Raw genomic sequence first — 25044 nt, forward strand, 5'->3', positions numbered from 1 at the left:
TCCAATCCATATGCCTGGCCATATTCCCTAAAGTGCTTTAAGCACAACCAAATGGGACATTGATCTAATGAGTGCTTTCAATGAAAATCAATGCATGCATGAAAAGCTAGATGAATTTGGTGTAGTAGATGATAACTGTGGGGAAGACTTCATTGAAATCATTGATGAGATTAGTTGGGAAGATATTAGTGGGGAACAAGTTGTGTGCATCTTACGAAAATGCTTTATTCAGTTAAGAGAGTTATTCCAATTTAGTGGCACATTTTATTCAAAACCAGGTGCACCATAAATGGGAAAGTTTATGAGGTTACTATTCATGGGGGTTGTACTGAAAATGTTATCTTTAAAGCATTAGTCAATGCCTTGAAACTATCTAACAAGCCGGTCCGGAACTTTACAAGATTGGTTACGTTAATTAAGACTCTGCATTTCATGTCACTAAGATATGCATAGTAACATTCTCCATTGGAAACAATTATGTAGATACTATAGACTGTGATGTCATCGAATTGGATGCTTGTCACCTACTGCTGGGTGGGCCTTAGTTATTTGATCATGATATATACCATAGTGGAAAAAAGAACACCTACTTTTTTATTTGGTACAATAAGAAAATTGTATTGTTACCATCAACTCCACAGATTTCAGCTACTTTTAAGCCTAATGTTGACACACACATATGCAAATAGCATAGCTTAAAAGGACTACTCATCACTTAATGGACCAACTTTCCAGCGAGAGACAAAAAAAATTGACCTTATCATTGGTTTGATATTTAAGGACACAACGTCTACCACTACTATAATGTCCACGATTATTCAATCACTTTTAGTAGAATTTAGTGACTTATCCTCTATCGAGTTACCAAATAAACTTCCACCTCTTCATGACATCCAACAATAATATAGACATCATTATCCAAGTTGCCAAACTTACCCTATTATTGCATGAGCCTCAAAGAACATGATATTCTGCAAAAAAATTATTGATGACTTATTAGCCAAACATTTAATCTATCCAATTTTTAATTCTTGTGTGGTTCCAGCTCTATTTATACCTAAGAAAGACCAACCATGGAGGATGTGTGTTGATAGCAGGGCCACCAATAAGATAACCATTAAGTAAAAGTTTCTCATCCCTTAATTAGAAGACATGTTGGAAAAACTAGAAGGTTCCCAAGTCTTATCTAAACTTGACTTGAAAAGTGGTTATCATCAGATACGGATTCGGCCCAGAGATGATGGAAAACTGCTTTTAAAACAAAAGAAGGATTGTATGAATGACATTTATGCCATTTAGCCTCTACAATACACGTAGCACTTTCATGTGTTTAATGAACAAAATTCTCAAACCTTTCATTGGCTATTTTGTAGTTATGTATTTTGATGATATTTTTGTATATAGCAACAATGAAGATGACCACTTGCTTCAACTATGCAAAGTGTTTTAAGTGCTGTGACAACATAAATTGTATTTTAGTATTCAAAAGTATAAGTTCTTTACTAACCACCTACTTTTTTCTGACTTAATAGTAAACAAAAATGGGATACACACAGACTCGAAGAAAATTCAAACCATTCTCGACTGGCCACCACCTAAAAATGAGACTTAACTTTGAAGCTCTCATGGTCTCGCCACTTTTTATAGAAGATTCGTAAAAAAAATTCAGTGAGATAACTGCTCCTCTAATTGCTAGCCTCAAGAAAAAAGAATTCCAATGGGAGCAACCACATCAAGATAGCTTTGACTTATTAAAACAATGCCTAACCCACTATTTTGGCCTTACCAAATTTTGAAAAGGTTTTTGAGATTAAGACTATGCCTCTAAAGTGGGAATTGGAGCAATTTTAACTTAGGAAGACTGCTCCATTGAGTTCTTTGGTGAGAAATTATGTCCTCCTCAATAAAAATAGACCATTATGAACAAAAAATATATGCTGTAATCCAAGCTTTTAATAATTGGGAACATTACCTTATTTAGAAAGATTTCATTCTACATAGTGATCACCATACTCTTAAATACCTCAACTTATAAAAGAAGCTCAATGACCTACATGCTTGTTGGCTAAAATTTCTGCAAAAGTTTCATTATGCCTTCCATTATAAAGCTAGGCATAAAAACATTGTAGCTTATGCTTTTAGCTGTAAGTACCCATTGCTCACTATCTTGAAGTTCGATCTCTACGAATATGCTCATCTAAAAGATTTATATACTAATGATGGAGATTTCTCATTCATTTGGGAGCAATGTCAACTGTATCATAAAATGGAGGATTACAATATTATTTATGGCTTCCTATTTAAAGGAAACCAACTTTGCATACTAAAACCTTCCCTTCACAAGTTCATTATGCAAGATCCCCATTCCAGGGGATTAGCTGCCCATGTTAGCCATGATAAAACTACACTCACCATCACTGAGCGTTTCTCTTGGCCAAAAATGAAAATTGATATTGTTTCTTTTGTTGCTCGATGTTCTGTATGTCAGTGGCCAAGGGTCATTCCCAAAATGTTAGATTCTATACTTCTTTACCAACCCCTTCAACAATTTGGAAATATTTATCTATGGATTTTGTTCTTGGTCTTCCCATGATTGTCCAGCGCGTTGAGTCCATCTTTGTGATGGTAGATTAATTTTCCAAAGTGGCCCATTTTCTTCCTTGCAAGAAAGCTTTTGATGTCAGTTATGTCACTCATCTATTTTTTTGTGAGATACTACATCTTCATGGCATTCCAGAAACAATTACTTTCGATCTTGATGTTAAGTTTGTGAGTCATTTCTGGAAGGTATTATGGAAAAACTTTGATACCAAATTGTAGTATAGCAGTCCTTACCACCTTTAGACTAACGGCCAAACTAAAGTTGTGACAGCCCAGACCACCCGCATGCGATATTGTCTTCTTTGGGCCTGGGGAATCCTTTTACAACCCAGCCCTCAAGGTTTTAAAAGGCCTCGCAAAGGAAAGGTATCCACACCTAGGGGTGGGTTCGGTTCGGTTCGGTTCGGTTTTGTGAACTTTTTTAAACCGAACCGACCGGTTCGGTTTGGGTTGGGTACAAAACAGAACCGAACCGACTATTACATTCAACTCAAACCGAACCGAACCGAATGAATATTTTTCGGTTTGGGTTGGGTTCACGGGTTGGGCCGGGTTGGGCTTTCTGATGGGTTTCGGCCCAAATTTTTTTATTTTTGGTTTAGGCCGGTTTGGGCCTTATGATGAGCTTCACTTTCAGCCCAATTTTTTTTATTTTTGGTTTGGGCCAGTTTGGACCTCATGATGGATTTCGGCCCAAATTTTTTTATTTTTACTATTTTGAGATATGGGTCGGTTCAGTTTGGGTTGGGTAAATTTTTTACCCACCCGTAACCCGAACCGAAAACCACGGGTTCAATCCATATATAACCGAACCGACCCGCTTAACAGTTAAAAACCAACCCAACCTGACCCAAATAGTTCGGTTTGGACGGGTTGGTCGGTCCGAGTCGGGTTTTGCCCAGCCCTATCCACACCCACTTATATGGAGTGTTTCGTTCTCCTTTCCAACCGATGTGAGACTTCACAATTCTCCCCCCTTAGGGCCCAGCATCCTCGCTGGCACACCGATCCGGGTCTGGCTCTGATACTATCTGTGATAACCCAGACCACCCGCATGCGATATTGTCCTCTTTAGGCCTGGGGAATCCTCTTACAACCTAGCCCTCAAGGTTTTAAAAAGCCTCGCAAGGAAAAGGTATCCATACCCACTTATATGGAGTGTTTCGTTCCCCTTTCTAACCGATGTAGGACTTCACAGAAGTGGTCAATTGTAATCTTGGAAATATGATTTGCAATTTAGCATTTGACAAACCAAAACAATGGGACTTGATTTTTCCACATGCTAAATTTGCTTATAATATCATGGTTAACTGATCCACTAGTCTTTAACCTTTCACTGTTGTTTACATGAGGTGCCCAACAACACTACCGATCTCATCTTTGTTCCCCATGCCTTGTCACCAGGGCGCTACCACTTTTTAGAAAACTATGCTCGGTTTCATAAAAAAAAGTTAAGCACCGTATTGAACAAGCCAATTTTAATATGAAGCAGCTGCTGATGCACACTGGTAGCATACAAGGAAAGAGACCTTGTCATGGTTTACCTCAGAAAGGAGCATTTTCCAACTGGGACTTATAACAAATTGACCTTTTTATCACTACCAAACAGTTGAGGGCCAACGCATACCATGTTGACCTACATAAAGATCTCAAGATTTCTCTAGTTTTTAATATCACTAATCTCAGCCCTTATCTACCACCTGATGGTTTTCCTATTCTGTCTACACAACTCGAGGATGAGTTTTCTGAAACTAAGGATGAAATGGTTGGAGCAAAAAACAGGGCCTCCTAATGGTAAAAAGTTCAAAAACCAAATTCGAAATGTGATCGTTGAATTAGTTTGTGCCAAAACTAAAACTCCATTTGACCTCCTTCAAGTTTAGCTAGTTTTAATTTGCATTGTTTCATCCACTTTATGGAATTTCTTTAATGCAACATTTTGTGTGTTAAACAAGGATATATAGCCAACTTTATTTTTACTGTTATTAGTCTTAATTTTCTTTCCGGTTTTTTCCCTTTTGTATGAAACTTAAAGCTAAAGTTTCTAATGAAGCTATTTGACATCCATTACCTTCTAGATTCGCTAGATTTGTAATTGGATTTTCCTTATTTGTTAAGCTCCTGCATCAATAAGACATTGTTATCAGCAGTAAGTTTTGAAACGCTGAGAAGATTTTTTATTAATAAGCTAGGGAGATGTAAGGTACTTCAAAGAGAGAAAGAACGATTTAAAGAAGAATTATGTAAGTAGGAATATCCAACATGTGAGATATGCAAACCTTTTTCATCGCCCATATATATATATATATATATATATTGTCAGGTCCATTAAATTCTTGCTTGTCAAGAAGATTAGACAGATCTTGGATGCAATCATTGGTGGCACCAGAGTCCGTGTGCCAGTTTAGATGAATTAGTGAGTCAGAGAAAGCAACCATAGCAGGCATTCGAGAAGCAGAATCTCTCATATATGATTTTCATGTGCAAATAACATAGCACATATATCCTGCAGCTTCAAAGATTTAATGCGAGTGGTGACTAATATAACAAAAGCATTATAATCAGAGTTGAGACCACTTAGAATGTGAAGGATATGATCTACCTTTGACATGTGATGCAAATGCTAGAGCATCAACATGGCCTTTCATCTTCAAGAGGTATTCGCATTGGCATCCCAACTTATTTATTTATTTTTGGTTCCATCTTTTTTATTTCAAAAGGTATTCTGTCCAAGTTATTTGTTCACCGTCACTGTTACTTTTTAACTCTTTTTGTTGCAATGCACTTCCTAAATTTTGACATAATATCAATGTCCTCCATCTTTACACTTTTTTGTTAAAATTAGGCAAAATTGATGGATAATATTGAAATTGCAATGTCCAAACAATATATATATATATATATTTTTAGCAATTTTGTTTTAAGAAAAAAAGTTGTTTAAAATATATTTTATTAATATAAGCAAGCAATTTCATTATTATTCAGTGAATTTTGCTAAATTTTGAAACAAAAATTAGAGAGGGAGCAAATTGACATTATATCAAAGTTTAGAGAGGATATCACAACGGAAAAAAAATGGGATGGTTTTATATAATTTCACAACCCCACCCCCCCCTCCCCCCCGGCCCCCTTTTTTTTTTTTTTTTTTTTCGACCACATCACTTTGATAGAGTACTTAACAATCCCATTGGAGAGTATTTTTTTAAAATGGTTATCTAAATTTTTGATATGGCAAAAGAATTTTAAAAATCTACAAAGTCATTAGAAATATTAAACTTTATACATGGTTTTTTTCACTAGAAATTAAATCGACTTACATTTATTGGGGAAAAAAAAATAAAAATTGAAAGTTATAAATCTCAATTTATGTTAGTTACTCTATAATTAGTTGAATGAATTTTAAAGATTAACTGTTATTTAATATCTTCTAGTTTTAAGATGTTATACTTTAGTTCCTCAAATTTAAAACGTTCTAATTTAGATCTTTAAATATTTTAATTTGTAGCATTTTAGTCCAATTAAATTTTTGGCAAATGGTAGTTAATAATTTGAGAGTATTAAATGTAATTTCTCTTAAAATAGAATACCTGAGTTGCAACAAATTAAAATTAAAAGTTTTAAAATTGCAACAAGTTGAATTTAATGTTGGCCGAATAAAATGGAACTTTTAATCATTGTTAATCAAAAAATTCAATTTAATCAAAACAAAACAAATTGTACTTGACAGTCTAAATTAAAAGATTTTAAATTTGAAGACAGAAACGCAACTTCCCTGATCCTAATAGAAAAGCATGTGCATCTATAGATGTCATTCTTTATCCAAGATAAATGAGTCACAGTATTTATATATGGACTTTTTAACAGGACGCTCTGTTTCATGGGTTTTCGGCCATCTTTTTCACCTTTTTTTGTTTTGTTTTTTTTTTTTTTGTTTTTCCAAGCAATTTCAAGTTGTGTGGTTTAAAAAAGCACACCATAATAGTAATGCATCAAGTCTATCTATAATCCAAAACAGATTTTCTCCAGCACTACGCATAAAGCTGGGGTCCACGTTGTCTCCATGATCGCATAAAAATAAATTAAATAATGATGACGATTGTTGATGACGATAGTGATGATGACGACCACAACGATGATGATGATGATGATGAGATGATGATAAATAATAAATAAATAGAAAAACAAATACATATATATATATATATATATATATATTTTATGGTGGATGTAACATTATAAAAACTTACAGATATAGTTGAAAAAAAATATATTGTAGTCAATAGGTTTCAAAGATTGTTCTTAACGATAATCTTTTGTGTTTATAATTGCACATTTTTATGTGCGATATCAATATTATAAAAACTTATAGATATAATTAAAAAAATATATATATATTGTCCATAATAGATTTCAAAGATTATTTTTGACAATAATTTGTGTTTATAATTTTTTATTTTTATAATGTAGACATCTACACCATCAAAAATTAAATATTTAATTTTTAATATATATATATATATATATAAAGTTGCAGGATAATGAATGAAGTGTGGTTCCATCAATTTGGGCTTACAAATCCCGGTCGCTAGATCCCTCGCTTCGTGTCGTTTAAGCCTGGATTTGCTTGTTTGTCAATCTTCTCCAAAGCCCATTAAAGAAACAGCGTCTACTAGGGAGCCCAGCCCCACAAAATTTGACACTGCCAAGGTAAGGCCCCCAAGTCTTTATTTTTAATTTTTTAAAAATGGAGAGAGAACCCAATGGCCCGCCCAATATTAAAATTCATTGATTGAAAAACGCAGAATTCATAATTCTAACAATTCATATAGGGGTGGAGGAATTGGAACATTGAATCATTGTATGTTAAGGTGATGTAGATGTAATAATGACTCATCTCTTAATAATTTAAAGTTTTGGATGAAACAATAATACAATATGGGACTATAGAAATTTATGTTTTTGAAATATCCTGGCCCTAGTCCTTTGACGAGTCTTTCAAATCCTTTCGATGACTTATAATATGTTGAAGAGATATCTCCGATCAATTGCATAATCCTACATTTTATCTTATTCTTAAAAGCCTATTTAAGATTCAAAATTTGTTCAAATTTGATTGTACCATTTTAAATCCATTCCTACCAAATTGAGACGGGACTTCAAATTTAGTGTTGCATTTTGAATGAACTCTAATTCTAAGTTCAAAATTTGATAACTTCTACCAAAAATAAAATGTAATAAAAGCATATCTAATGGCTTTCCTTTTAGAAGAGCTACAATTTAATGTTATAACAAATTATGAGAAAATAGTTGTTTTTGCCATTATATTATCAAATTATAATTGATTGTGTGCATTGAAATTAATTTGTGAAATGAAAAGACCTTCCGTGTGGGACGAGTAGAGACAAGACGACTTGCGCATTTAGGCAAAATTGATACGTGGATACATACATTTATGAAGTTTTGGAGGCTTATCATTGTAATCCCTCTCTTTCTCTCGGATTCCATGTGACTTTGCACAGGGATCCACAATTTAATTGCAAATGCCAGAGCCACAACAAAGACCAACAGCAGAAGCCAAGAAATTTCTCCAAGCCCCAAAAAATACAAAATTTTGTTATGTATACCAAAATTAATTACCAATGTCACTGCAACTTCTTTCTACCATTTATTTATTTTTCTTAGTTGGCGATGGGAATTGATGAGGCAGATAGGTTTTTACTCCTTGGTCCCACTTGTATTCTATGTACCTCTCAATAATTTATTCACGCCCTTCATCCGTTTCTTATTATTATTATTATTGTTATTCTACCATCTACCCCCACAGGCCACATCGTCCCTAGTCCCATAACCCAAACTTTCTAGCCGCTTTTCTTCCTCTTTAAGAACCACACACCAAATAATTAGTCATCATGCTTCGAAACTTCGAACCATCTCTGCTTCTCATTAAATTGCACTCTAGATAGATGGATGGACTACTTTCTGCAAATGTATTCCCATGGACAACCTGTAACCAAGCTCATAATAGGTCAATTTGATAATTATATCATTTAAATATTTCATTATCAACTTTTGAATCAGTTTAAAAATTGATAATTAAAAATATGCACTAATATTTTTTTTAGTACCTGTAAGACTCACGTTGTCCAAATAAAATTTTAATATTTTATTAAATTTTATATTAACTTACTAATTCATTTTTAAATTTAAGTTCTTATAAAATTATTAAAAGATTATTAAAGAAGATTTTAATGCTAAAATCATCATATCAATTTTATACATGTACTCTTATAATGGATATTTACATATTTATAAGTGTATTAGGTCAATTTGATAATAACATGCTAAGACTTTGCCATATTTGCTAAATTTATATAGATTTGTTTAATTGAATTGGATCTATTTTTAAAATTAAATTTTAAGGGTTTATTTGACTGGCATGTATTGTATTATTTCCAGATTGATGTGATGAGAAACTACCTCTTAACTCTTTCGGCATGTTTGGATAAAAATAAAATTAGTGAAAATTTAATTCCTTTAGGAAAGTGATATATATATATATATTTTTTTAGATATTTATTATAAGGTAGAAAAGTGTGGGTCTAGTAAATTAGATTTCCATCAATGTAGGAAAATATATGGGAAAGTTGTTCTTACATATATAATGTCATTTTCAGAATCTCAGAAAAAATAGTTTTGAAATTTTTTTAAAATACATATTTATCTTTAATTTATTATATAATTTTAAATTTAAATACTTATAAATCTCAACTTTCCTATTACTTAACAAATAAACTAAGAGAAAAATTAATTATCAGGAAACTAAATTCTAAAAAACTAAATACCAAAAATTATTTTTCTTCTCAATTTTGATATTTTCCAAACAAGACCTTTGTATATTCATATATTCTTACATGATTCATTGCACAATATTACCCACCTAATATATTTATTTGTTGGTAGAATATTATCCACATAATAGTTATTTATTTTATTTATTTTTTAAATATTATCCACGTGATAGTTGCATATACAAAATTGTTTTGAGAAGAAAAGGAGCCAGTTGACTACGTTCTTTCCTCCCACCTAATATACTACATTTAATGATAATGTATTATTAATGCCTCTTTTCCTTCGTATCAATGCAAATAACTTCTAATAAGCAGTTTCGTCTCAGCCATCTGGATGATTAAAATAACATAATATTAACCCGATTGTTCTCAGTTTTCTTTCTTTCTTTCTTTTTTTCTTTTTTTTTAGGTAAAACGTCAGACAAAATTATTTAATCAATTTGTTAATGGACAACAGGACATACGACCAACCACTTCATTGTCAGATTTCAGCCTCCCTTCGATAAGTCCCAATTTTAATTCATATACGAGTATAATAGCTTTTGGATTGCACAGGAAAAGAAAATTGGAGTGAATAGATACATATATATATATATATATATTTTTTTTTTTTGGGTTCGTCTTGTCGACATGTCAATTTATGGTTTTTCTTCCTTTCTCCACTTTATTCCTTTGCACTAAAATAAACAAAACTGCAGGCCGATCTGGTTTTCATTATTTATTGTAGAAATTAACTTCATAATTAATCTACATATATTGATGTCAATAATTTTGTCTGTAGCAGAATTAAATACTTCAATAGTATTTTTTGGTGAATGAAAATGTTTCAATCAATACTAGAATGTTAAAATAAAGAAAAATAATTTCTTTCAATATATATAACATATAAAAAATTAACATGTAAGTTCTTAGTATATTCCAAATTGCAATACCATGTATTCATACATCATATATATATATACATATAGCTAAAAACTGAGGAATTTCATAACTAAGAATGCAAAGGAAAATTCATGAATGGCATCCCTATATGGGGATTTTAGTATCCAATGGTATTCTAAGTAAACAGCCTCTGATGCAAATTGGATGACATCCATCTAGTGGTCCTGTTCCCCTATGTACAGTAACTATCATCTTCCTGATACCGGAAAAGAGGTCATAAAAGTGGGTCCATATATCTTTGATAAAGATATCTCATTCTTGGGGACCACCAAACCGCTCACACCAATGGCATCACATTCTTAATACATAGTAAATTAATTTAATTTATTATCCTTCCGAACCTCATTTTTATTAAACAAAACACAGTGGACAGACCTTTTTGCTGGTGTTGGATTTATTGGTAACTGTTCTAGTTCGACCACCAAGCACGTTTATTGCAAATCCCTGAAGCAACGCTACAAATACCATATGTTATATATATATATATAATACTATATTTAAAAAAAAAAAAAATCCAAAGGGGCAAAACCGTAATCTGATACTTCTTTTTTCCCGCGCTGTGTTAGCACTTCTGGCTAGGTTACAAAGTAGCATAGAATGGTGAAACTTTCCGTTTTATTTTCCAAGAAAGTTGTGGTTTTATTAATTATTACTATTTACTAATTCGCTATTTTTATTCCGCTGCCAAAAAAAAAAAAGAGGACATAACCACACAAAAACATAAGTGAATTGCAGAATTCAGCCCTACAATTCAAAGTTACGTTTTGTCTTTGTTTGGTTCTTAAAAAGAAAAACATAAAGAAACAAAATTCTCTCTTTCCTTCAATTCTTTTTCTACCCAGTAAACTGTGACAAACAGTACTAAGATCATGTAACAGTGATTCGATCCATGGAGATATCAACTTTGCCCTCTCTTACCCATCACTCTGTCTTTTTTTTTTTTTTTGGGGGGGCTACAATTTTTTCTTGAGGGGGTTTTTGTTTAGGGGTGGCTATAGTGTCACTCTCAATTGGACCAGAGATAAGCTGTGAAATCAGTCTCATCAGCACTGCCGAATCTGTGAAATCTGGACCGTCTGATCATTGTTACAATAATCAGAGATTTTTCTCCTTTTGATACCTCTCTTCAATCTTGGAATGGTAGTGGAATTAGTCTCATTGGTAATTCCACTTTCTGAGCAAGAATATTGCTGGTCCAAAACATTAACCGGTGTGACCGAGCTCGATACCACCTCGAACACGAACTCGTACCCTTCTAGTACCATGGTTTGCATAACATTGTAGCACTGAAACATGTTTTCCTGAAAACAAAAACAAAAACAAAATTTATTGTATCAAAATATTTGACATTCCTAAAAGCCAAAGGTGCTAAAAAAAATTTAAAAAGTACTGCCAAATAATTTCACTAGTAACTAGAAGCCTAAGACCAAAGTCTAAGAGGTAGTATTTACTTTATTTACATATGAACAGTTGGAAAGTGCTTTTCTAAAGCATGGATACTGCAAAGGGAACAACTCATGAGAAGCAGAGAGAAGTGCGGAGGCAGCAATAATTGATGGCTTGAACACCAAAAGTTTAATATCTGCTACCAAACACAAATTAACACGATAATTAGTTTTACTAATTTGTTTTTTGTTTGATAACAAATAAATAAATAAAAAAGAAAGCTCTTAATAGAAATCAAATTTTTATGCTTTTTTTATTATTTGGGTTATCTACCATTTTGAGCATTAAAGATGATTTCTGTGGCTCTGGCCTTGAGAGCCTGCTGCAATGGAAGGTCTTCGAGTTTGAACAAAGAAATGAAGAAAGAAACAAACGAGAAAGGAGTTATTGAACGCATTCTCCATTTGAGGGCTCCCAAAATAAGAACCTCCATTCTCTGTATGGTCTGTGAGTCAAAAATCATACCCTCATCGCCCTATTATACATACCAAAAGAGAAACAAAAGGTTACAAATCTATGAATGTTTAAACTAAACAAAGAAAGACAAATTATATATATATATATATATATATGTAAATTACCTGAAAATCATTCAGAGAGAATTCTATTTTGTTCATCTTGGCAGCTAAAGAAACACAAGATATTGCAAGAAGATTCAGAACCCACTTTTTTGGTTGCTGTTACAGAGCAAAGTGTAACAATTTTTAGATCTCAAAAAAGAAATCGGACCCAAAAACAATTTAAATGTACCCATTTTGGTTTGCATTTTGAGAAACACTGTCACTGCTATTATAAGACAATTAAAAAAAAAATGTAATTTTTTCATTTACCGGCATTCCATGGCAGGACAAGAACCGATCAATATAATTCACAGCCAGGTATGATACCAGAGGGTCGAAGTTACAAGAAAACTGAAGCAGCGAAACAAAGAAAAGGAAAAATGAAAATCAGTGACCCAGCAAACAATTATATATATCTGATAGTTGTAAGGAATAAGGCTAAAACAGAACCAGCAAAATGACTCTTTTTTCAAAGTTGTTTTCGTCTTTTTCTTTTTCTTTGTACCTGTGAGATTGAAGCAATGGCTTCTCTTCTAATGGTGATATCAAAATCTCCAGCTTGGAGATTTAAGAAATAATTGAGAGAAGGCATATGATCAGATTCAGTTAGGAAGAGAGAAGTAAAGGTGTCAGAGTGATGACGGAAATCTGTAAGTGGGTTTTCAAGGTCGAAGTCCATGGATTAGTCTCTGAGTTCGTTTTCCTTTTTTTTTTTCTGAGAGAGGTTTTTTCAGTGGGGGCGTTGAGGAGGATATTGATATATAGAGCACGCTAAAACATTATGTTTGTTAAAAAGGAATAGCAATAAGAGATAAGATACACAAATTAAAAAACCGAGCGTTTTGCTGATTTTCGTTTAAAGAAAAGAAAAGCTGTGGAGGAGACTTGAACTTCACTCCTTTGCAGCTCTCTCTCTCTCTCTCTCTCTCTCTCTCTTTCTCTTTCTTATAGTGTTTTGCATTGACATCTGATGCTAAGCTTTCTCGCTCATTGGGAAGGAAAATTCGGAAGTGAAAGAGGTGATGATCAGATGGATCGAGGCTACATGGGGTCTAAAAGTACATCAGGAGGAGATTGGTTATTGACCAAAAAGACTGGGCTTAGATACGTTCTTTTATTATTATTATTATTATTATTTTGTCTCTCTTTAAGTTTGACTATTTGCTTTGAGTCTAAAGAATACACGTTTGTTTCATTGACCAATAATTATGTTTTTGCAAAACTCATCGTTTTGCTAATCTGGTTTGGTTTCCATTAAATTCCTCTTTAATTTTGTTAATTTGGTTTCAATAACAATTTTTTCTTTTTCAGTTGGAGAGTTATTTACATTTGTAATTAGAAAGCCATTGATTAAAGATATAGTGAGTAAAAAATGATTATACTGATGATAAAAAGAAATATTAATAATTGCTTTCCCATAAATGAGATTAATCTAGAAAGGAAGTTTAAATATATATATATATATATATATATATGTACCTATTAGATAATTAAATTATACGATTTAATTAATAATTCAAAATGTGGATTTAATCATAGGAAATGAAGTTAGCTATTGCAATTCACATATCAGTTTAGCAACAGTCACTTTGATTTTTTTTTTTTAAATGTAACAGTAATAACAATAAGAATCTCTTTTTTTATTTTTTCTTAATTTCTTTTTACAAAAACCTCAAGTTTTGCACCCACTTCACTGTGCAAGAGATTCATTTCCCAACAGAAAAGAAATGGAAGTACTGAGAAAGTATAGAATGAGAGCTATTATGTACTGCCATATAAATCTACAATTCAATGTGGATGCTGAAATCTTAAAGAGTAGCCCAACCATTTTTATATATGCATATTAAACATAAAACATAGATGGGAAAGACTAAAATAATTTTCCTTCTAAACATATCCACTAACACACACACACACACACACACACACACACACACACACACACACAAATAAATAAATAAATAGACAGGTAGAGAGAGTAGGAAAGAAGCAAGTGGGACTCCAAGCAACCATGAAACGCTCAAACATAAAAACTATCTGAGAACTACAAGGACAAGGACAAGTTTGAAATAATGCCCCTTCCCACACCAAACCAAGCAACTACTCCAAGTAAAAAGTCGTTTAAGTTTTTTTTTTTTTTTTGGGGGGGTAATGAACAGTCTTGTAAGTTCTACTTTGCCATTCTCTCACAATTTAATAGCTCTAAAGGCTTTGAAATTCAGACTTTTGTGGCAGGGAGTGACAGCTTGGATATGTGTTCTTTGTATTGAATGAGAGACTGATCACTTTCTTACAACTAGAACAATGAACATTAGCAATTGGACAATACATAACTACTTATATATGCACACAACTTTAATTTATAGGGAAAAAGAATATATGGGATTTCTATTTATATGAAGTCAATGTGGATTTGGGGGGAAATGCCATATAACTTTTCTATTTGCTAAAAAGGCAACAATGTGCTAATTTTGCTACACGTTAATTTATCTAGAATTAGTGTTAGATAAAATACAAGCTCGCTTATTTTTGGTATATTTTCCAAAGAACATTGATGTAGATTGTCATATGCTAATGCAACTAGTTATTAAAAGGAACAAAGAAAAAATGAAAAAGAGAAAGGAAAAATAAAAAGAAAGAGTGAGAATGCTAAAAATCCTGTAATTTTTTCTTTTGGTTAATTGTACTTAGAAAGTTAAACTCATTCTTTTATATTTAAGGCATGCATTTGTTAAACCAATATTTTTCTAGGCACAATGAATACAATTTATTTGATTTCATATATATATATATATATATATATAGAAAGAGAAAAGACATTGATGAAAAAAAGAAAAGAAAAAAAAGTGAATATTAATTATTTATCGAAATGAAGAGTTAAAGAGTGTGATAAAAAAATATTACTGGAGTTAAATAAAAAATAAAACTCTTTTATTTTATAAGATTATTGATATGCTCTTTGTTATAAAGATGTTGTTTTTTTAACATAAAAAGTATTATTAAAGATGCTCTTAAAATTTTAATTTTTAATCAAACAAATTAATAACAATTTTGTTTTTATTTAATTGATCAAATCCCTTTTTCTCTCTCTTCACAAACCTTATTGCAAATTTATAAATAAAACTCTTATCAATTTATTTGATCAAAATTAAAAAAAAGAACAATATGTAATAAATTTAAAAATTAAAAATTTAAATCACAAAACTTTACAAATCAAAAATACCAAAATATAATTAACTTTTTTTTTTCTTTCTATAGTTGGATGGTGGAGGGCTCCAACTCAAAATCTATTATGTGAGTAGACAGTAATTTTGGTATTGGACTCTTTTTTTTTTTTTTTTTTTCTGCTAAAAATTTTGGTATTGGACTCTTTGCAAAGGATTAATTGTTGCGATAATTTACATGTACAATTAAATGATACCAAAATATGTGTAAACATGGAAAGGGCTTCAGTATTTGCACTGCTGTAAAGTCTTCATGTTCAGCATTGCAGTGATAACCTTTGTTACAGCAGGGTACAATTGTAGGTAAGTTTTTATCCCAAAATTAATATCCGAAAAAAGAACATCTATTGAGTGGATTTATCGTTTTTGCACGAATTTTTTATGGGATAATTTGAGTTTGGTATGTGTCAACATTTGTCATTACACACATCCATGAAGTCATCAATGCGTACACACATAATCTTATAGTACCAATTTTTTTTTATTTTTTTAATTTAACCTTTTCGCATATTATTGTAGTACTTGCACTTTAACTTCTAAGACACATGATTTGTTTTTGTAAATTGACGTACTAAATCATCTTCTTTTTCCTCTCTCTTTTTTTTGTTTTTGTTTTTGTGGTGGATAAAATGCTAAATCATCTTTGACCGATGCCTTTGATATATAAATATAACCAATTAATTAATGTTCCACTACCAAATTAATGTACTTCCGTCGAGGCAGATACCAAGTGGAAAAGTCTACACTTTTCTTATGTATAAGAGTGAGTTTGAATTCCCTTATTGATGATCAAAAAATAATTATTGTAAGTTATAGTCACTAAAATTAATTGTAGCTAAAATGTATTTGTAACTACCCAAAAAAATGTATTTTGAATTGAATTTCTAACTAATAGGGTTTTATTCCCTATATAGTAGTAATGTATGTACCCTAATCCTTTGTCCTTTCTTTTTTCTTCTTTTTTGGCTACTCCATCATTGTGCATTTGCCAACCAAAAGTTAATGGGAACACAAGACAGGACTAAACTCTAAAAGCCAAGCATTCATATATGACTGGTCTTTTTTATTTTTTATTTTCATTTTGGACTTAAATATATGACTGGTCTTTGTTAAGTGAAAAAGGCATCCCCATATTTCCCAAGCGCACCTACTTTTGAAATTAGCCACCAATCCAGTTGATACTTTGACCTATGGCTTTAGTATACTGAAACCCACATGGAGCAGTTCCTTTTATCTACTTTCTAAGTGAAAGTTATTAGAGAAAAAAAAATAAAAGAAATGGTCAAGCAGTCCTAAGTTCTATGGTTATACAACAAAATTCAATAAGGCGTAGCTCTCACTGTCTACCAAACAAAATTGAAGGATTGTTAATTAAATGTGTGAGCGAACTTTGGGCAATCACAAAGTCAAAGATGCATAAACTGAAACAAAAGAATATTTATAACTAATAGAAAGTTTTTAAAAGAAAAGTAAACTTAGGAATATGTTATTGACATGTGCTATATGTTCATAGATTAGGTACCAATAAGCAAGTGTAAATCCTAATTTGTCTTCACACAGTATGCATTTTTTTATTTTTATTTTTGGGTGATACTTCACACAGTATATTTGTATTATATATAGGCTGTCCATTAATAATCGACAAGACATGCATAAAATCAGTAATTATTTTGGATTTTTATTGTATTTTATTGGATAAAGCTGGACTTTAAATTCCTTATCTTAAAAAGCTTAAGAAGTATATAGCAGGTTTAAATAAATAAGATTTTTAATATGAGAATTGATATAAAATTTTACTTTTTTAGTTTTTGAATTATATTAAAAGTTAAAATTTAAAATTATATTTATTAATTATTGTGTTTTGACAGAATTATTTATTTAATTAATAATTATTTTTTAAATAAAATTTTAATATATCATTAAATTTATATTTTAATATTTTTTAAATTTTAAATATGAATATAATCTAATGATCATCAAAATGAATTTTAATTTAATAAAATAAAATAAATCTTATTTAAAACTGAATATAAATATATATATATATATACATATATATAATAAAATAAAACCAAAATGTAAAAAAGAACAATAATAAAATAAAACGTCGCTTTGGGGGGCCAAAAAAAAGTTTGACCATCAAACAACTAAACGTATATGAAAGGTTCACTTTTATGCTAGGGAAATCGATTTTATATGCTAGTTATTAATGATATTTTGAGGGAAAAAGAAAAAGTTATTAATGAAATTACTGTTACGAACTCCACCTTTGAATTTAATTGGTTGGCAGAACATTCAAAATGGGTTAAATGTTCTTTCACCAAAAAAAAAAAAAAAAAAACGTGGGGGGCTAAACCTTTGCTTCTACAGTTCTACTTCCCTAACCAGTACAAGTAAATTAATATTCCATTTACTTTAGCATATAATAAAATTTTGAAATCATCTCCCTCATCTTTTGGTAGTGAAAAAAAATTATTCCATTTTGAACATAATTATAATTTCCTCCTCAGTTTATGTCTTTAATTAAAACAATGGTTCTCCACTAATTATTAAAAAATAATGAGTAGTTAACATTGACTAATAATAACATGTTGGGAATTGATTATTTTACTTTCCTACCTTTTTACCCAATAGGGCCACCAACCGAAAGGATGAAGATATGGATATATCAGCAGTGTTCTTTAGTTTTTACCCAATAGAAGGGAGAAAAGAACAATAATCCAATCGAATTCAACCCAAGCCAATAATCCAATCGAATTCAACCCAAGCCAATCGTACAAATACAGTTGTAAAGTCATAAAATATGCTAGAGCAGAATTTTGGTTCTTATAATATGGACATGATGGCCATTAAATACTTTACAAATACTTACAAATTAATGAGCTTAGAGAGACTTCATTTTCACATGTCTCAAAGCATTTAACAGTCAATATTATTAATTCCCAAACCCAGTAATCAAAATTTTCATAGGATTCTACATGTTTGGTGAGTCAATTCCTTTAACCATAAGACAAATAATCACTTACCAAACATGTAGAGAGAGCAAAAGTTTGGTTCTTATAATATCGACATGTTGGAAATTAATTAATACTTTACAAAACTAACAAAATACTTAGCACAGAGAGACTTAATTTTCACTTGTCTCGAAGCTTTTAACAGTCAGTATTATTTATTCCCAAACTCATTAATTAAAATTTTTTTCATAGGATTCTACATGTTTGGTCAGTAAACGTTTTAACCATAAGAAAAATAGTAATAAAAATCAAAAACCAGCACTTTGAATATAAGTTAAGAAAGTAGGAGAGTAGTACTAAATGTTAAGGAGAGACAAAAAGATGGGGATACCAGAAGAAGCCAATTAACTTTCTCAAAGTGTTTGTATCCCTTCGAAATGTAAAATTTTATTTGTTTTTTGGTGCTGCTTCGGGCTTGCTCCATCTCGTACCCCTCATTTCAATCATTGACATGGGTAACATTTTTTTTTTTTTAATAATTTTCTCTTTAATTTACTTTCCTTGTTGGGTGGCTTCTTCTTTGACGATAACTTGATTCTCTTTCTCTACATTGGAGCACGAGAAAGCCTAAAGAAAACCAAAGAAACCATTCTCTCTCCTATAGAAGACTAGTAGCTTCTTTTACTTTTCCTCGTCTACTCTCTCTCTCTCTCTCTCTCTGTCTTTGTGGGTAATAAAACTATATTTGCAAGGTATCTTTTTTTCAAATTAACAGTTTTATAAGAAAAAAAATGGAAGAGGTAGAGCGAATAGAATAGTGTTACATGCAACCATTATATTATGTTATTTATGTAACTGAAGTATAGACTATAGAGTGAATAAAAGAGAATTACATGTAATCATTATGTCATATTATTAATGTAATTTTTAATAAATATCAAATAACCATACATTTTATTGTACATACAACATTTAAAATAAAATATATAAATTCTACAAAATAATTGCGAATATTTAAATCAATTTTGAGCAATTTGTTATACCACATCATCATTTATATAATTGTTATATGTAAAACCTTTATTAAGAGTGAAAGAAACATGAGAAATTGCACGCTTGGAAGAAGGAATGATAATGTGTGAAGGCAAGGAATGAAGAGACGGAGCGACAAAAGATGTAGTGTCACATGATGAATGCGTGTTTCACGCCACACCACCATGCAGATAACACCATCATTATTTTGTTTTGAGTTTTGCAAATATGTAGGAAAAGGGTGAGAGTGGAGGGCCAGTTTTTTTTTTTTAAGACAACCAAAGTTGGCCTTCTATTATGTTTGGGACAAAAACCAATTATTTATGTTCTTTGGAAGGCTTTGCCAGAGTAGCTGCCAACCATCTGCTACTCCCCCATCTCATTTTTCTTTTTACTGCAATTCTCTGCTGTAACTTTATACATATATATTTATGTATGTGTGTATAGCCAGTTGACTTCTTATAATATGCATGGAATTAGTGACTTGGATTTGAGGATACTAGACTAGTAATGTCTTATTAATTAAAGTCTTGTATTTTGGACATGGAATAATTGGGTGTCTGGACCTGGGGCCTGGACCTGGGTTTGATTCTGACTTTTCATTATTTCTACTGAAGGAAAAGACCAAAGGGAATGCCATACGTAAAAGGTAAAGCAGAACAATAAGTACTTATGAATTCAGGGCTTTTGATTCAAAAGTGTTTGAGATTAGACTTCAACTCTTTTGGAAGTTTAGATCAATAATTGTGAGAAATCAGCTTTACTCTAATCTAATCAGATTCAGATAATAATTAATTGATCATCTTGATTATTCAATATCTCCTATCACTAGCCTATGTCAAATCACCTTTCTTTTTTCCCCCCTTTTCTCTTTAAATCTTAATTTAAATTTTGAAAAATCAAATTTTTACAAGTTCACTCCCTTGAGTAATGAACTTCCTTGAGCATTTCAAACTTTAACCTTTTTTTAACTAGTATTTAGTTAGTAGAAGAAAGAAGACAAACAATTCTAATTACTTATTTATATTTATTTTTATAAGAACGAATATAAGAAAATATAAAATATTTGACACAATTATAATCTTTCATGAAGAAAAGCATACAACTCTCAGGTATATGGAAAACTTCTTAGGAGGGCAGTAAATTATTTTTTCATTTTACAAGATTGAATTGTTCTTTTTTTTTTTTTTTTTTTTTCAAACAATTAAAAGAATGAATTGGGTATTATCAGTGCTATCCAATTGGAGTTAGCCCAACATTGAGAAGAGACAATATCGGCCTTTATATCTGTATTTGGGCCTATCCAATTGCATTCACTAAGGTAAAGCCCACTATAATATATATATATATATTGGCCTTTATATCTGTATTTGGGCCTATCCAATTGCGTTCACTAACGTAAAGCCCACTATTATTATATTTATATATATATATATATATTTTTTTTTAAATATTGGAGAAAGGCCTGGATGGTTAACACTTGGTCATGTCGTATCATATCGGGACAAATGTGCACCTTATCAGGTAACAGAAACGGTAGTTCCAATCAAAATTTCACATTCTTTCGAGAATCGCATCGCATCGCATTGCATAGCAGCGAAGATGGCTTCGTCGTCCGCTACTCTCTCTCCTAGCATCCCTTTGCAGGTAATTAATTGATTTTCTTTTTTAAAAAAAACAAAAAAAATCTCAATCCATATATTTAATATTTTTGTAAATACAAATTCAATTTCATAATTTTAGGAGGTCAGTGAATATTCAGTGTGCATGTTTTTTTTTTTTTTTTTTCCATTGATGATGAATTTTCAGTTGTGCTCGTGGAAGAGTGAAAAAGCTCTTGTGATGAAGCCGAGGTTGGCAGGGAATGGAAAGAGAAAGGGAAAGGGAATGAGAATCTCGTGCCAGGCAACGACTGCTCCGGCGGATGATAGAGTACCGGACATGGGTAAGAGGCAGCTCTTGAATCTGATTCTGCTGGGCACTCTCTCACTTCCTACTGCTGGAATGGTGGTTCCCTATGCTTCTTTCTTTGTACCTCCCGGGTAAGTGACTCAAAATAAATTTATATTCTTCTTTTTTTTTTTTCTTTTTTTATATCTGTAATTTGACTGCGAGCTATGGGTTTTTATCCAACTTAAGGAAATCAATAGCGAAATATTGTGTTCGGTACCTTATTCTATCCCAAACAAACATTGAAAGACTAAAATATAAATAAATAAATAAATATATAAGAACAGAACACTAATTTGGTATTAAAGATTGTGTGTTATCTCATTCATATGTTGGACTTTCTTGTGTGTGTTATTACTCATACGTTGGGCTTCTGGTGGGCTGTAAGTTAATAATTAATCTTATCGTGACCTCAGGATCATAATTTATAGGGTTAATCGTGGTTTTGTAGTTTAGGGCTTTTAACTTTCAAAGTAATGTTTTAAACTTTTAATTTTTTTAATTTATTGCAAATTGGTTTAATTCTTAATTTGGCTAAACAAATTAATAATACTTTTGTCTACGTAGTTGTTTTCTTATGCTTGAGTAACACTTTTTCATAGACTCTGCAATAACTTCATGAACAGAGCTTTTATCAATTTGTTTGATCAAATTGAAATTAAGAGGGATGTATTCAATTTAGAGTTTGATGGAGTTAAAATGAATTATAGACTTTAAAGAATTTGATGGATTGTTATGGAATTCTACAGACTCCATAAAGATTTTGTAAGAATCCCATGAAATCTTTGGATTTAAAGGTGGATTTCATATTGACAATTTTCTTCACAATTTCCCTGTTAAAATCCTTTCAAATCCATTAAAATCCATCATTTTTTAAAATCAATGACTTTTTGAATACCACCAGATTTTAAAAGAATTCTATAAAATCCTAATTGAATACATCTAGATTTTAATGGACTTTTATAAAATCCATCAAAATCTGAATTGAATATCATTAGATTTGTATGGACTCCTTTAAAATCTAAATCGAATACCTCAAAACTTTAAAAGACTTTTAAAATCTTTCAAATTCTAAATTGAATACATCCCCCTAAATCAATTTGTATCAAATTAAAAAATTATCAATGTAATTCGTTACTTTTAAAAGTTGAATATTTAAAGTGTAAAACTTTATATATCAAATTAAAAAATTATCGATTTAAATCGTTACTTTTAAAAGTTGAATATTTAAAGTGCAAAACTTTATAAATCAAAAGTATTAAAGTGCAATTAATCTTAATTTGTAAGATTTACATGTGTCCCAAAGTGTTACATAATACATATTTAGGTAAAGTTAAAATTGCTTAATTTTGAGGAAATTCACACTGATATACCCTTAACCATATCAAATCTTGCACATGGGGCATGAACATATTCAGCTTGATAAAAGAGATTTAGTGTTTTCTGATTCAACTATAACAAGTTGGTTTTACATTTTGGATTGTTGATTTGATGATTGAGCTGTTGATTTTCACTCTATTTCTTACTGAGCACAGAGCAAATTAACAATCAATTTATATAACTATTGCAAAACAATCGATTGTATTTGGGATTCAGGATATAAGTTGTTCCCGTTAAGCTATATATGTGTATAGTTGAAACGCAGGTCCGGAGGTGCTGGTGGGGGTACCATTGCCAAGGACGCCTTTGGAAATGATGTAATTGCAGATGAATGGCTCAAGACGCACGGCCCTGGGGATCGTACTCTCACCCAAGGACTCAAGGTACTACTAGTTTATCACCTTCATCCATGTTGAGAACAGTATTAAATATTAATTAATTAACTGTGACTTATTATTATTATTATTGTTATTTGTAACTTTAACAAAAGATAATTAATTGGGAAATTAATTAAATTTGTTGGAATATTGAATCACAGGGTGATCCAACATACCTTGTAGTGGAAAAAGACAAAACTTTAGCAACATATGGAATTAATGCAGTATGCACACATCTTGGGTGTGTTGTGCCCTGGAATGCAGCCGAGAACAAGTTCATCTGCCCCTGTCATGGATCTCAATACAATGAACAAGGAAGAGTTGTTAGAGGACCTGCACCTTTGGTAAGCATTCATTAATCATCAAATTAATGATGGCAATACATATTAACAATTTGATCATCACACTCTTTTTTTGCTTCTTTAATTATAGTCCATGCTCTTAATTGATTTTAATAATAAATAATTTGATTTGATTTTAATTGGAACAGTCTCTGGCATTGGCTCATGCTGATGTAGATATAGATACTGGGAAGGTGGTGTTTGTTCCATGGGTTGAAACAGATTTCAGAACTGGCGATGCTCCATGGTGGGCTTAAAACCCTCTCCATACTTGAAAGAATTAGTCGATTATACTAGACTGATGATAACTACTGCTAATTAATTAGGTAGGATTTTGCTTTTTTGCTTTTGTATATATTTTTCATTCCTCATATACAAGTTTTATGCATATAGATAAATGTGGAGATGTTATAAACGTCCATGACCAGTTCGTTTGGACTGTTTTATGATTTGCTACAAAGTTTACATGACATTTTCGTTTTCATTCTTCTGATCACTCTGTATCTGGGTTTCTAAGTAAAATTTTAATGTCCGTTTTACAAATGGTTTCGCAATGTTATCTGTGGTGCACAGGGGAGGAACAAGTCCCAATTGTTAGAAAAAGTTAGGATCCCCTCTCAGTTTCTTCAGGATTTTGGGAATGATGGCAAGGAGAAAATAATGAAACAAAATCAAAGCACACACAAAACAACAGAAAAATAAAAGAGAAGATAAACCTTACCCATTTCAAACCAAAAGCTTATCGTTGCCATTGTACTCAGTCTGTTGAAGTAGATTATCACCGTTAGCTACCACATGATTAGTGGACCACCATCAAGATACCAACTAGGGTCACTAATAAGAATAGTCGTAGCTACAAAATTAGCAGATGCTTGACCATTGAAGTTGTCCAAGAAACCATTATGAGGTAGACTCAAATGACCAAAACTATTAGTCGAAGATGCTCTAGCAGGAGAAGAAAAATTTTACGTAACTTGGAAGCATCGATAAAGAAGAGGGCAAACCAGATTTACCAATTCCAAAAGATGAAACACCTCCAATGTTGCCTTGAGAAGAAAGATTTGAATCATTCAAGACAAAAGAGAAAGGACTTACACTAGAAAAATGTCCTTGAGAGATACTACCAAACAAATAGGGACCAGGAAAAGCAGCATATGAAAATCGAGTAAGTTAAAGCTGACATACCACTAGAAGAAACATGGTTTAAGCCAAAATGCATAGAATTTGAAGGAAAAGAAGTCTAAAATCCTGAATTATGATTATGAAAAACAGCACTGCTAGAGCTATAATAGCAACCATTTGAAGTATGACCTATATAGCCATAAATCTGACACTGGGGCCTCTGAGATCTGCCAAATCTGCCTCTACCACGTCCTTTACTAAAAAATC

The 25044-nt window shown here is 31.5% G+C and overlaps 2 protein-coding genes across 3 annotated transcripts; one reads left to right on the forward strand and one right to left on the reverse strand.

The window, feature by feature from the left end:
• Positions 1 to 11112: 11112 nt before the first annotated feature.
• Positions 11113 to 13386, reverse strand: LOC107416957 (putative cyclin-D6-1). Of its 2 annotated transcripts, none has more exons than XM_048471295.2 (6): positions 12903 to 13386; positions 12668 to 12748; positions 12419 to 12514; positions 12111 to 12312; positions 11843 to 11976; positions 11113 to 11692 (listed from the first exon to the last, which is right to left on the reverse strand). In XM_048471295.2, exons 1-6 carry the CDS (start codon positions 13074 to 13076, stop codon positions 11435 to 11437), a joined length of 945 nt encoding a protein of 314 aa, XP_048327252.1. In that variant the 5' UTR covers positions 13077 to 13386; the 3' UTR covers positions 11113 to 11434. The 2 variants fall into 2 exon arrangements, with proteins under 2 accessions (XP_048327252.1, XP_048327253.1); XM_048471296.2 differs by having other exon boundaries at positions 11843 to 11973; positions 12903 to 13381.
• A 7702-nt stretch (positions 13387 to 21088) lies between these two features.
• On the forward strand, positions 21089 to 24139 carry LOC107416955 (cytochrome b6-f complex iron-sulfur subunit, chloroplastic). Its single transcript, XM_016025505.4, has 5 exons — positions 21089 to 21254; positions 21417 to 21649; positions 23203 to 23320; positions 23476 to 23658; positions 23805 to 24139. Exons 1-5 carry the CDS (start codon positions 21210 to 21212, stop codon positions 23910 to 23912), a joined length of 687 nt encoding a protein of 228 aa, XP_015880991.3. The 5' UTR covers positions 21089 to 21209; the 3' UTR covers positions 23913 to 24139.
• The last annotated feature ends 905 nt before the right edge of the window (positions 24140 to 25044 follow it).

The sequence above is a fragment of the Ziziphus jujuba genome, chromosome 4 (genome assembly GCF_031755915.1).
Source record: "Ziziphus jujuba cultivar Dongzao chromosome 4, ASM3175591v1".
In the NCBI taxonomy this organism is placed as follows: Eukaryota; Viridiplantae; Streptophyta; class Magnoliopsida; order Rosales; family Rhamnaceae; genus Ziziphus; species Ziziphus jujuba.

What these genes read in the sequence shown, in the direction of transcription:
- LOC107416957 (XM_048471295.2), bottom strand. Translation starts at nt 13,076, where the DNA reads ATGGACTTCGACCTTGAAAACCCACTTACAGATTTCCGTCATCACTCT. An exon ending in CCATTGCTTCAATCTCACAG is followed by an intron (nt 12,749 to 12,902) that starts GTACAAAGAAAA and finishes TCGCTGCTTCAG; the next exon opens with TTTTCTTGTAACTTCGACCC. An exon ending in TCTCTCTGAATGATTTTCAG is followed by an intron (nt 12,313 to 12,418) that starts GTAATTTACATA and finishes TATGTATAATAG; the next exon opens with GGCGATGAGGGTATGATTTT.
- LOC107416955 (XM_016025505.4), top strand. Translation starts at nt 21,210, where the DNA reads ATGGCTTCGTCGTCCGCTACTCTCTCTCCTAGCATCCCTTTGCAG. An exon ending in CTCCTAGCATCCCTTTGCAG is followed by an intron (nt 21,255 to 21,416) that starts GTAATTAATTGA and finishes ATGAATTTTCAG; the next exon opens with TTGTGCTCGTGGAAGAGTGA. An exon ending in TCTTTCTTTGTACCTCCCGG is followed by an intron (nt 21,650 to 23,202) that starts GTAAGTGACTCA and finishes GTTGAAACGCAG; the next exon opens with GTCCGGAGGTGCTGGTGGGG.